Raw genomic sequence first — 13,089 nt, 5'->3', positions numbered from 1 at the left:
AATAAGCTGATCAGACAGTGACTTCTATGAGAACTCCTAGTTCTGCTTCTCCCACAGACACTGTTTCAAATGCAAAGTTCCTTTTCCTATACCAAGTTTTTTCTTTTCACTTTTGCTGTGGTTTTAATTATTAAGCAGGAAGATTGCAGTTGTTCTGCTCTGTCATCCTGTTCTACCTTTCCGGAGCACCACAATCATTCGGCTGTGCTTGCAAAACCCTTGGGGAGTCACAAATGGAGCATGTTCTGTAGGCACGTCGTTACTTTGTTTTCCAGTATTTTTATGGTTCTCATCTGAGCATCTGAAACTGTTTTCTGCCTCCTGACTGTATAAACTGAAGAACTGATTAACTCATGTGCTTTAACCTGCAGAGCTGCCTTGTATCATGAGTTGTGGCTCAGCATCAGAAGCTTTGCTGTCCAAGTCAGTTTTGCACTCAAGATATATACTGAGCGAAAAAAATGATCTCAGCTCTTCAAAGTTAAAATACTGTATATTAAAAGCAATTTTAGGTGCTTTTAATTTCCTCAAGATTCTAGTGCACAGCAATTTCTTCACACAACGTGTGACACCTTTCAAATCTCACCACCACGAGCACATCACTTCCTGAAAAAGCCAAGTGAACATATGGCCCACAGAGCAGTAATGAACTGAGCAGCGCTCCAAGCAGAATGATAGCTGTCACTTGCTGAAATCCTGAAACAAAGCACAGAGCGACAGCAACATAACCAAACTAAACGCATTGTTTGCAGAAATATGATAACATTTCAACTTCTCCTACTTACTTGGACAGATGGAGCAACTTCCATAAATACAAACCAAAAGGACAGTAAGAAAAGTATAGTAAGAGGGTATGTTAGGCTGAACATTACAGCGCAGAAGCCAGAACAGCAACGTAAGGGAGGTCTGGGTATAAAAGGAGAATGGTTTCCCCAAGCGTGTTCCCCCAGGCCTGCCTCTCGGTGGGCAGAAATACCTCTTTCCTTCCATGTACTCTAGTAACCTCCCATAAAATGCAGGATAAGGGACAAAGATGAAGGCATAAAACAACCAAAAGATCACCCGATTTCTTAAGGGTTAATGTAGCGTGTCTCGGCAGAGGAAGCAATAGCTTTGAAGGAAACAAAGAAAACGGATGTGCCAGGGTACTCGGATCGTGACTGACGCAAACATAAATAAACCTAAAACAATTACACACGAGATTTAATCACAGACACTTGTCATCTGCGTAGGATATGCTTCAAACCAGCAGGTTTTACACAAGCTGGATTATACAATACTTCTGTTTCTGAGGTCTACTATGCAGCAAACTATCAAATGATCCTTCCCAAATAGGCTTTCTTTTTTAATGTACAACTCTGTGTTAGACATCAAAGGGACACCAAAGAAGACACACAAGAGGCTGGGTGATTTTTTTTAATCATCCTTGATTCATTTTTTTCTTTTTAAATGTTTTGCAGCACAGCTGTAGCTGAAAACTGAACAAGTTTACAAGCCAATAAAAAATACAGTTGTTTTAAACAGCAATGAAGTCCAGTGTTGATCATACTAGCATGGGCATGGTTCTTTGGCCTCATAGCATAATACCACTAATAAATTAAATTGCCTGGGTGTATGTTTACCAGTAGCCCTGGCAGATACAATCATTACTGACTACTCTGAGTCCCGCAGAGCCTACCCCATTGGCACAGAATAGAGCTTTTCCTTTTGCACAAGTGTTGGGAGAGCCGGAGAGCTCCTCTAATGGAGCCAGAGGGGCTCTGGAGCCGCAACAAAACATTGGATGGTTTTGAAGAACACCACGCTTCCACAGTGCAAAATGCCGCATAACATCCTCTCTCTCACCACAGCATAGCAAAGACTAAGTTCACAAACAAAATGAAACAAAAGCAAAGGTAAACAGCTGAGCTACACCTGCGAAGAAAGATTAACAGTACACCACATCAGGCTGCTTAACAGCAGAATGACCTTATGCAATAACTCGCTGGAGCCTAAGAGTCTGGAACCTCAAGCTTCATAAAACACATTTTTCATTGGCACACACAAAACAAACACAGCCATCACCACCACCCTTCATCTGCTACTGCTTAGTTGTCTGCTGTTGCATTCAGGGAGAGACAAGGCCAAAAACTGCACCAGTCTGCCTTCTCACATCTGTAATCTCCCCCACATGCCTTCTGCGCTCCTCTCTCTCTCATACACACACACCTCCTCCATGCCATTCTTATTTCCCTCCTTTGCAAGAACATTTCCCATTCTACTGATATAAACACACAAGATGTCTTTAAGCCCACGTAGCAAATCATGTTTTGATTAAAAGAGGACAGGTTGAAACTAATCATGCAAGAGGGAAAGAATGCCATTTTTACGACTTCACAAAACATTAACTTATAGCTCCCAAACATGGAACAAACAAAGCAGGATGTTTCCTCCAAATCTGTGCAGCTTTCCGAACAGCTACCTTACAGGAGGAAGAACAAGGGGCAAGCAGGCACAGGGTGTTGTATGGAAAATGACTCATCTGTAGAAACAAACTGAAAACTCGGATAGGTGAAATGAGGGAAAACCCATCAACTTCAGTCAAGTCAGGACTTCCCCCTCAACATATAGACTGCCGAGAGAAGTTTTTTGCCATGCCATGCCAGATAGGGGGAAAAATGACACTGAACAGTTAACTTTACCAGAAATTGTCACCAAGACATTCAGCCCTTCAAGTACATCCATTTGCTGGAATCGTCTTCGATTGATGAGTGGATAAACCTTCCCCTGACCACTTCTGTCTAGCAGCATCAGACCACTCTCAGTGCCCACTAACAAGTTCACTCCTAGATGAAACAACAAAAACAGAGATCGAGGTTAGCAGGCAAATTTTACACATACATTGATGAACTAATGCTTTACATAGCAATTGTCTTGCTTCAAGCATGCCTAACCACTGCTGGTCCCACCTGACTGCCAAATAGAAGACCTCACGATGTAGAAGCTCTCTTAGCTAACTGCCGCCAGTGGTTACTGACACAAAATTGCACTGTACAGGACAATGGAAGACTAGTGTACCACGGGGAGTTTTCTAGAGCACCAGTTTCCAAGCAAAAAGGCATGTCATCATTGGAGGAGCAGTGAGGCATGGAGCTTATATATTCTGAAGGGTCTGTAAGCTGCAACCAGCCTAGCTAATGGGACGCTAGACAACAACATCGCGAAAAAGCAGTGGCAGGGGCTTGAAAGGACCAATGGGAGGAGAAGACTGTGGTCTCCTCCTGTAGGAGAGGCACAGGGTTGGCTCTCAACTTCCCAAAAACCTGAAATAGTAGAATTCTGGTTATAACATCTTTTTCATCCAAATTGCAAAATTACAGCAATGATTTTAATCTGATGTTTCCAAGTAGTCACAGATTTCTTCTAAAGATCATGCAAACAAAAATGAGAAAGGTCAGTAGGCCAGTTTCTTTGTACAAAGGTCCACACTTCCATTGAAATATTCTTTAAGAGTCCACAAAACCTTAGAATATAAAACCAATTACATTTCTGAAGTAAAAAAAAATCGGTAAGAATAGGTTTTAAAAATTGATTAATATATTATCACTATAAAATTTCGTAACCATCTGCTACAATTATTACAGTGTTTCAGTCTAGGATCCCACAAATTGTGCAGAGACAGGTCAAATACAGTACAAGGAATGGAAATCAAACCAAATGCAAGGCTCACTTTATTAGACTTCTGTGTTGCAATCACAATGTTAAACTTGTTATCCTTAAGCATAATAAAATAATGAAATAATAAAAGAGAAATTTACACAAAAGATAATCATAATTATATTGCTAAATGGCTTTAATCCCTAGTCAGACAATTATTCCCAAGATATAACTATACTGGAGCCAACGGAAACATCATACAGACTGATGACATAACAAAGCTCTTCTAAAGTTGTCCCAGTACATGGGAGTCTGTTTCCCAGTACACACAGTCTGGATCTGTAGCAATGACAAGACACAATATTCTGCTAGTTCACTAACAGAAATCTCTCTGTTCTCTCCATACCCAAATATCCAAATAGCATCCAAATTAATATCCAAAAAGCGCATTGTTCACAAAGACTAATCATCCCTGAGACATGAGAAGCCGACCCAAATGCTACCCTGTCTACCACAAGTGCAGGCGGTTTGCAAAAGGGAGGGCATTTTCTCCCAGCTCAGGGGAGACAACACATGAGGCTGGAAACACGGACATGGCCTGTGGAGAGCTCAGAAACCACCACGCTGCTCCGCTCTCCCTCTCTTGCCCTCTCAGCAGGGAAACTTCAGAACTTCCCCAGAAACTACCGCCTCTCCTTGCTTGGACTCGTGTTTCACACCGCCTGGCTCCCAGCCTCTCCCAGGGAAGCAGTCTCAAACTGGGAAGAGGAGGAAGGAAGAAAGGCGCAGGGGGTGCACCGAGGCAGGACTCCACACAGGGTGCACCGGGACCAAACTAGCCAAGGAAGCGCCGTGTACTTGGTCTTGCTACTGCAACTCCCAGATGGAACAACTAAAGCTGTGAGTGAATCAGCTTTGATACATATTTTTGTATTTTTTCAGTGTGGTTTATAGTTCAAACAAAGCCACATGCAAACTGCTCCCACACGGTCTCTTCCCCTTTGCACGCCAGGGCTCAAACGTTTCTTCCTCCACCCTCATCTTTCTCTCTTGGCTTTGCGCTGTAGTTGTTTCTGCTTCAAGTTTCTAGACTCCCCTGTCCATGATGCCTTTCCTTAGCTATATGCATCTCAAGATGAAACTAATGAGGTACTATGCTGGTGGCAGGCAGCACCTGTGCTTTAAAAATGTCTTTACATGCAGCCAGCCAACTTCTTCTACCTCCACCCTACAATTAAGCTGTTCTGATTTTTCAAACAAATGGAAATGCTGCCTAAAAAAGTACAGGTTCCTTGTGGAGACTGGGCTTAAAAAGCTATGGTACTGCATCCAAGGCATTAACATTAACTTTCACGACTTAGTACTAGTAGAAATAGTATCACAGATCTAATGTAATCAGCAACCTACCAGATACTCTATGAACACTAGAAAAGGTAAAACAAAACAAAGCAAAGCTAGCCCCCCCCTTTTTAGTAAGAAACATCAGCATGAAATGGCTTAATTTGCTGTTGAGAAAAAAAAGCTAAACTTTATCAAGAAATAAGCACGTGCACCAGCTTACACCACCATCAGTTTGGCCCTAAATATTCAACAAGAGAGAGCTTTGTTACAGCTGTAAAACACCTCTAGGATTTTACACTTATACTTTAAATCACCATAACAGTCAGATATGTAGATCAAAGAAATACAAAATCATTAACACAAATTGCTATTGGCAAAACAAGGCAGATCAGAGAGACTATGAGTCATCTTTACTGATCCTATACAATTTCCTGCTGCCTTCACTCTCTTGCAGTCAGAAAGTTTACATTTGCACAAATCTCTTCATCTTATCAGAGAATTATTCATATGAATGCATGCAGAAATTGCATTTGGGTAAAAATTCTTACCAATGAACTCTGGAAAGAAAGAAAAAAAGCAGCTAGAAAGACAATAAGGTGTCAGGGGGTTGCTACTTAAGTGACATGGTTTTGCAGGCAAGATGAATAAGACAACAGTGCTGTTCTGAGAAACAGGAAGGCTGGAAATAACCTGAAAAGACAGGTAAAGTCTTGCAAAGAGCTATGTAGATGTAAACAAGGAATGCACTCTGCTACTATATACCCATCATTTGACTTTAAGGAAAGGCTAACTCTCTTCTTAGTCTTGAAAATGATATACATGTGCATTTACAACGTTTTCACTTCAGAACTAGCATATAAATATATACATAAATATAATATACATGTATATACATAAATTTAATATACACAAGCATCATCTATTAACATCTAGATAATGAGAAATTTCAGGTGGCCCCATGGGTTCTGGCCAAAAGAGAAATTACCCGGCAGAGAAAAGCTTTCAACTGGGTGTTGCTGCAGTCATTCCATGTTGTAACAGGCAATAAAAGAACTGCCCTAAGCCTTTTACCAGTGTAGGATCCTGTCTACACTGTCTGACACCAATATAAATTAGCCCTTGTGACCAGAAAGCCAGACATACTTAAGTCAGCTGACATCCCATATCCAACTTCTCTCTGCACTAACCAGCATTAAAGAATCTAAGCCATAGTTTCACACTGGAAAAAAATGTCCCAGCTCCTTCCCTTTTCCTTTGGCCTTCCTAAATAAACTGATGACTGAGGTGGAAAGTTATCTAACAAAACACATCTTCATCCAGGTCTGCAACAATACTTTAGCAAGAGAGTATCAGGAAAACGGTATCTGTCAAAAGATGTGAACAGGCGCTGGCGCAAAGTGTACAATGCAAAGATGACCGCAAGCTGCCAAAAGCTGCAAGAGATGTACTAACAGGGGGCTAGAGAAAGCTGAAAAGAACATCCCAATAGGTTGAATCGAGTCTGAACTATACCATTAGGAGTATGTATATAACAGTGGGAAGCTGTATCAAAGCAGAAGCAACATATTTTAAAAACATAATAATCAGCTCTTACAATGAAAGCATGTAAGCAAGCATTGGATAACGCACAGGAACAGCTAAGGTTTCAGAGACTTGTTCTTGAAGACCTTATGCTCACACTGGCAAGTCTACATTTCAGTACTGCAGGAGGTAAGTGAGAAATAGGAATTCATTACCCCATAAGGCAGCACACAGAATCTCAGAATTGAATCTCTTCTTGTATTTGCGAATCTCTGGGGTATCGCTCTGTGGCCGTGTGTTTGTAGGGTTCACATTGACAACTGATCCTTTCCGTGTGGGGTCTTGCCTTATTGCCTCTGATCTCATTGCTTCACTAGAAAATCCTACTGAAAAAAAGAAAAGTAAAGTGCATGTAATATCCCCTAAGTCCTAAATTCTGACCATTTATTCTTTACACCAAACAACCCAAATCAGTAACTGAGAATACTAAGCAAGTCTTTCTTTTTGTAAGAAATGTAAATGGAAAAAGAAATAAACTATGCAATCCATTGCAAATCAAATAAAAAGCATGATGATAACATTCATAAGTACTTTAAAGAGCCACTGAAGTCACTGAACCCTTTTTCAATTGTCTTCTTGCAGCTACTTTACTTACCCACAGAAGTCACAGTTGTCCCACTAGATGGAGAAATCTGTAGTAATCTGGGGTCTATAAAAGGTGTAAAGGAGGAGGAAGATTTGTGTTTCTGGAGTGTGTTACTAGCGGACTGAGTCTGCAATGTAAATTTCAACTTTATTAATATTAATGACAATAAAAAGCAAGGATAACAACAACCAACATTTTTAAGTCACTACAGAATTGTGTTACAGAGCCTCCCCACTCTTTTATGCTTCCTTTATAGATATATAATGCACTGCAGGCACCATACCTGAACATATGCAAACTGCACGTTACAGTGAAATGCAGTTAGCTAAATTTTCATCCCTGTCACCTCAGCTGCTAGATAAAATTTTTAGGACTGGCCACTATGATCAGGCATAAAGTGAGGGAATGTCTCTTTTTTCCTTTTTTGTTTTTTTTTCTTTAAGTCTGCTTAAATGCATATGTCTACTTTCTTATCTGCAAGCTGTCCACTACATACAACTTCTGTATTTATGAAGCATATTCTAAAATGAGCTAGTTTAATAAGCTATGAAATTTGATCTTTTGGCTTGTGCAACAAAACCCGAAACATCTGGGATCAAGTATTCACTCCTACGATGGATTATGTTTCAGTGTCCAGTACTGTTCATTCTCCCTATTTTGTTTAACCTGAGCCTCTTGCCAGAAAGCTGCAGCAGGTTCTTCCACCTTTATTTGACATAGCAAAATATTAAACCTGTATCGAACAAAGGGGCTCATTAGTGTGGAAGGTGTAGAAAACGGTGATATGAAGCTATGAATATGTATTGGATAAAATCACTGGTGCTTGCTTGAGTTATGTGGTCTAAACATGAAAAAACATAAAGAAAGGAAGAAGACAAGTGAAACAATGAACTGTTAAAAGTGGAAATGGAACAACTTAAAAACCCTTGCCAGTTTAGTATTATAGTGACAACATTGCACACTGAAGCAGAATGGGACAAGTAAAAATATGTGTAAAGGGTGTGCATGTGGGTAAGTTATACCAAGCAGAACTGGGTCTTTGCTCAGCTTTATGCAAACATAGTTAGAGGTACTTCATCATCATCAACTAATCTTCAACCTCTGATTTTTCTAAGCCTCTACTCTCTGCACAAAAATAGCAATGGGTCTTATGAGGACACAACTCCCCTGCACAGCTAAATAATGAATAGCTCCAGCACCACCAGCCAGGGCCATAGCTTCCACTTCCCAAGCTCCCCGAGTTAACTGAACCCTGCTTATTCATTGCCAAGATCAAAGTAATGAGCAAGTATATCTCCGTATCAATCAACCGATCTATATAATCTACAAGAGCGTGCTTTTAGAAAGATCAAAGACCAATGAAGCATAGCTGAAAATGAAATATTACGCTAGCTGAGTTTCGAGGAGGAAACCACCTCTCCCAAACCACACACGCACACCACCCTGCTGTTACACGGTTTCACAAGCATTTTTAATCCTGTGGTAAAAATGTGTATTGCCACGAACTCATCCAGCTCACCGCACCCTATTCTTGTCACAGCTCTTGCATGCCTGCATGGCGAGACACTTCTACCCTTTTTATAAAGTTCACTCTCCCTGTACCACCCTTGTCTGCATATAAGAGAGTGGTTCTCCCTAAAGGCTATGCTGGCCACCCAACCAGGCATGGAAAAGTCATGCCAGGTTCCTCACTTGCTGCTAGAGGTGGTAACGGGCAAATGACACCCTTCATTCACACGTGTGCATCTCCTCTGCTCCAAGGAGCAGGAGAGTTCATACACGCATGAACCATTAGGCACCACGAGAGCCCCGTGAGCAGAGGAAGGCACCACTGCCACGTCACACCGAGAATAACAAGAGAGAGCTCCCGCAGCAGCGAAGCATTGCTTCTCCATGCAGACACAAGCTGCGCTGGTGGAGAGCCCACAGTCATCTTTACACGGTTGCTTTTCGGAGTACAAACATACTTGAAAAAACACAAATTTTCCCCTGTTTTTTATTCCAAGACAGCCACCATCCAGATGTGAGAATCCTCCCGGGCAACACCTGACATATTCACCCACCCCGCGTGGCAAGTTCTAAAAATTCCCAGATCCCCCTGTGGCAGCTTCCTCTCCCAGCAAGTTTCCGCAAGCAGCTCCTCATAGATGCATAGTTACTAGCCCAGCCTTCAGCGACAAAGCCAGAATTAACCACTAATTTTTAGGAGGCACACTGCTTGAAATTAGCCTGCTCCCAGAATAAAACAGAATTAAAAAAAAGAAAAAAGAGTATTGGCTTGAAATTACAGTAGTCAAGTTTAGTTTAAAACAAATGCCATGCAATTAATGACTCACTGAAAGGAAGCAAAAATAGTAAACTGGCAAGTTTGGCGTGGGACTGCTCTAGAGTTAGGGGCTTCTTAAACAGAACTGAAATGTGTTATTTTGGGGGTGGGAACAAAGGTGACAGAAAAAAAAAAAGCAAGGGGAGATTGGCTGGAGTTCCTTTGCAAACTAGCTACTAGGCAATGCTACTATAACCCTACGAAAGCAGCCAGCTGTGGTGTACGACATACCTCATTAGTAGTGAGCTTGTCCTGGGGTGTCTGTGGGGACATGGTGGGTGTCGGCTGGCTGGAGGATGGGGAGGAGGAGGTGGAGGAAGTGGAGGAGGAATGGCTTTGCTGTAAGAGATCTGGCAAGAGGTGAATGCGACCGGCAAAGCCATTGCTCTCATGATGGCTGGCACGCTTTTTGTCAACTGTACTCTGCAGAAAAAACAGGCACACTTGTCTTGCTCAAGTGCTGCTTACAGGCCTATATCCCTAACAAGCTCTCTGCTTCTCTCCCTCGCTCTCTTTCTACCTCTTCTACATTTTTATTTATTTTTTTAAATAAGCTGATAATTCATGCCTTGATGCTTGGGTTGAAAGGGAAGTGGGCAGAACTACCAGAATTCAGCACATTCCCACCATTTCTGGCAGGCAAAAGCAAAGATGATGTGGTTAACTTGCACAGCCAGTTCCACTAAGAGAAGAGTAACTGAGCTGGCAAGTCCTCTACCACGACACGGACAAGCACACTTTGTTGGGGGTGGGATTTCTTCCCCTGTTGTTTTGTTTGAAACTAACTTAAATCCTACACAGATATGCACTTGGACCGTCTGGTGAATGTACTCAGCTAACTATTTAAAACAATAAGCATGAAATCTTAATTTTCAAACCAGCGGGCTCAATTAAGAAATTGGCATTTGGTTGTGAAATTCAGAAATGTGATTACTGAGGAAACTCCTATAAGCTAACACGCTTATTAACAGATGAGCTCATTTAAAAGCAGGGAAGCATTATCTTTCACAGGCACAAGAATGCAACATTTCAGCATCAAAAGAAACAACACAGCACTCTAGCTCTGTCCACATTCTCTGCCTTGCCACCCATTTTGCCTCTTCATTCCCCTGTACTAGTTGTTTGTTGTGTGAGTTTGTATATACGTGTGTGTGTGTCTGCGCATGTGTTACCTGGGTGGTCAGTATGCCTTCAACTTCAGGTTCAAAACAATAATAATTAAAAAAAAAAAGCTTCCCCCCAGCCTCCTTCCCAACCCCACTCCTGAGACCCCTGTTTCATTCTACAGTAAAACTGAACTAAGTTTCTTGCTCCAGGTACTTGCTTCACACACCTGCAGCTTTTCTACCATCCTCTCCCATAGTCTTTGAGGTACTCTGCATGGTGCTGCCATGGGTGTCACCGGAAAGCATGCAAAACAGCAGCAAGGGGTGAAGACTACTCTTTTCTTTGCATGCATCAAACGTCTTGCTCATCTGAAATTCACTACAGCTGTGTCTTGATAATATGAACAACAAATATAATGTAGAAACAGCATGGGTGAATGAGCGAGTGGGTTAATGAGCACAGGAAAGGTGCAACGCTGCACAGGAAGGAAAAGCAATACCTGTCGGACAATTAAGGTGCCCTCCTTAGAAGGAGTCAAGGCTGGTTCACTCTCCACATCGTCATGGACAATCATGGTTTTCACTGATTCTGTTTCACCATTGCTCAAGTTCAACGTTGACCTATTAGCCAGGCAAGAAACAACTGGGGTGAGATAAGAGCATTTGTGCTCTAGCTTTCACTGCTCCACACCAAGGCACAGTCAAAATTCATTTATGTTGTGTCCAAAGTGGACTATTTACATAACCTGCCTAGAAAAGCTTCTCTGTCAAAAAATAAGTCAAGAATTTGTTAAACACCCCTTCTCACTTAATTACAAATCAAAAGGAGAAGGGAGAAAGGACGCTATTTCTAGAAGTACCATTCAGTCTGCTTTAATACATACCAATAAAACTTTCTTGAGGAGCTGAGAGACTTGTTTCCCATTTGCAGAAATGACTTAAAGAGACTTATTTGCTCACTTGGCTCCTAAATGCTCAGTTTGATTTTGAAAACATTACCCTCAGAGTTTGAAAATGTGAGCATAAATGCTGCTGTCTTGCTCATAGATTGTTGTAAGCTGAAAGAACTAATATACAAGCCAAAGTACCTAACTTTCTTTTCCTTCAAAACCTCCAAGAGGGAAAACAAAAGCAAAATACAAAAGAACTAACACTGCTCGGACATCTTCAGGTCCAGAAGTAGATTCATCTGCTCCTTCTTGTTCCATATCATCGTCTTCCTCATCTGTTGTCCCTGATTCTTCACTAGAGGATGAATAATCCGTCACCTTATGTGGAGGTCTCACATCTTCTACCGCTCGCAATTCCTTTGCCAATGCAGTTAAATCCTGATGGGAGAGGGACAAGAGAAGTGATGATGCAAGCAAGAGAGGAAGACAGCTTGCAAGACAGCCCCACTGAGTTACCACTTAGTGCCCGAGTTTGCTCAGCAGTCCACTGCTGTTCCCATAGCTCCAGGCAGTATGTTTTTTTGACTTATTCATTTCTGATAGTTACCAATACTCCTTTGCAGATAAATCAAAACATCTAAAGAGCCAACCTAAGGAGTCCTTGCCATATTAAAGAAAAATGCATATATATTCTGAATCTAAACCATCTTGACTATGACCTTATTTTATCCCATTATACTATCCAAAAGACTTATATAAGCACCTGGACCCACTCTCACACAATGGTTGCCTGTCACAGTTCATTTTTCTTAACCTTGCAGGCTAATAGCATCTACCGCAAGGAGCTCTGGACACTGAGATAGCAAAAAGATCCTAAGATTTATTGAGCTATCCAAGGCACAGCATATTCAATCAGCTCAGAAGTTCATCTAAATGGTCAAATTCATTAGCACTGGCTCACTCATACACAACTGTCAAACAGTTTGAGACATAAGCTGACTTTCTCCCTGCAACCTGAAGTGTGGGAAAAGCAGGTTTGCAGTGATCTGCTCTCAATCATGTAGCTATGCATTATTAAGCTACAAACAGTTTATAGCAAATACTTCACACATTATACTAATCAGAAGTGAAGGAACAATCTCTACGTTTGTTTAAGAAAGTAGCTTTAACTGGCAGATTTGTGTGCTAATGCAGTAACAGCAAGAGAAAAAAGTTTTAAAGAAAGATAGAAGTACTGTGAAAACCTACTGTGATCCCCTGGATACAACAGGGCATAAAACTGTAATCATCTTAACAGTAGCCACATTAAAAAAAAGAAAAAAATCAGAAATCTTTCACAAAAAATAGCAACAATTTAATGTCTTACCACTTCTCCCTGCACCATTCAGCACAGCATTGATACATTCAGGTCAAATGCGTTATCATTGGTCCAGCCACAGAAAGGAAGCACAGGATGAAAAAAGAGAGAGAGAAAGGTTAGAAAGGAAGAAGATGAGAGAACAGAAACCAATTCCAAAGGCAGAGTAAATTCTCATATTTAAAGCTCTGTCATGTGCACAAGCAATAGTATAGCACAGAATATACAGCCAGGCCCATGGATACGAACTCAAATTAAAGCTGAAG

General features: G+C 41.3%; 1 protein-coding gene across 10 annotated transcripts in view; it reads right to left on the bottom strand.

The window, feature by feature from the left end:
- MAP4K4 (mitogen-activated protein kinase kinase kinase kinase 4) overlaps window positions 1–13,089 on the bottom strand; it is a 166,582-nt gene that overhangs the window by 13,809 nt on the left and 139,684 nt on the right. For 5 of the 10 annotated variants that reach the window (XM_064502624.1, XM_064502635.1, XM_064502609.1 and 2 more), the window contains 6 exons: window positions 11,729–11,904; window positions 11,077–11,197; window positions 9,702–9,893; window positions 7,154–7,271; window positions 6,714–6,884; window positions 2,682–2,825 (listed from right to left, as the gene is read on the bottom strand). In XM_064502624.1, the coding sequence (XP_064358694.1) occupies window positions 2,682–2,825; window positions 6,714–6,884; window positions 7,154–7,271; window positions 9,702–9,893; window positions 11,077–11,197; window positions 11,729–11,904 (922 nt within the window). The remainder of the gene's footprint in view (window positions 1–2,681; window positions 2,826–6,713; window positions 6,885–7,153; window positions 7,272–9,701; window positions 9,894–11,076; window positions 11,198–11,728; window positions 11,905–13,089) is intronic. The other 5 variants (XM_064502646.1, XM_064502668.1, XM_064502660.1 and 2 more) reach the window with 3 other exon arrangements.

This window comes from Dromaius novaehollandiae, chromosome 1 (genome assembly GCF_036370855.1).
Source record: "Dromaius novaehollandiae isolate bDroNov1 chromosome 1, bDroNov1.hap1, whole genome shotgun sequence".
NCBI lineage: Eukaryota > Metazoa > Chordata > Aves > Casuariiformes > Dromaiidae > Dromaius > Dromaius novaehollandiae.
The sequence above is the reverse complement of the archived record's forward strand: the minus strand, read 5'-3'. Positions and strand labels throughout refer to the sequence as shown.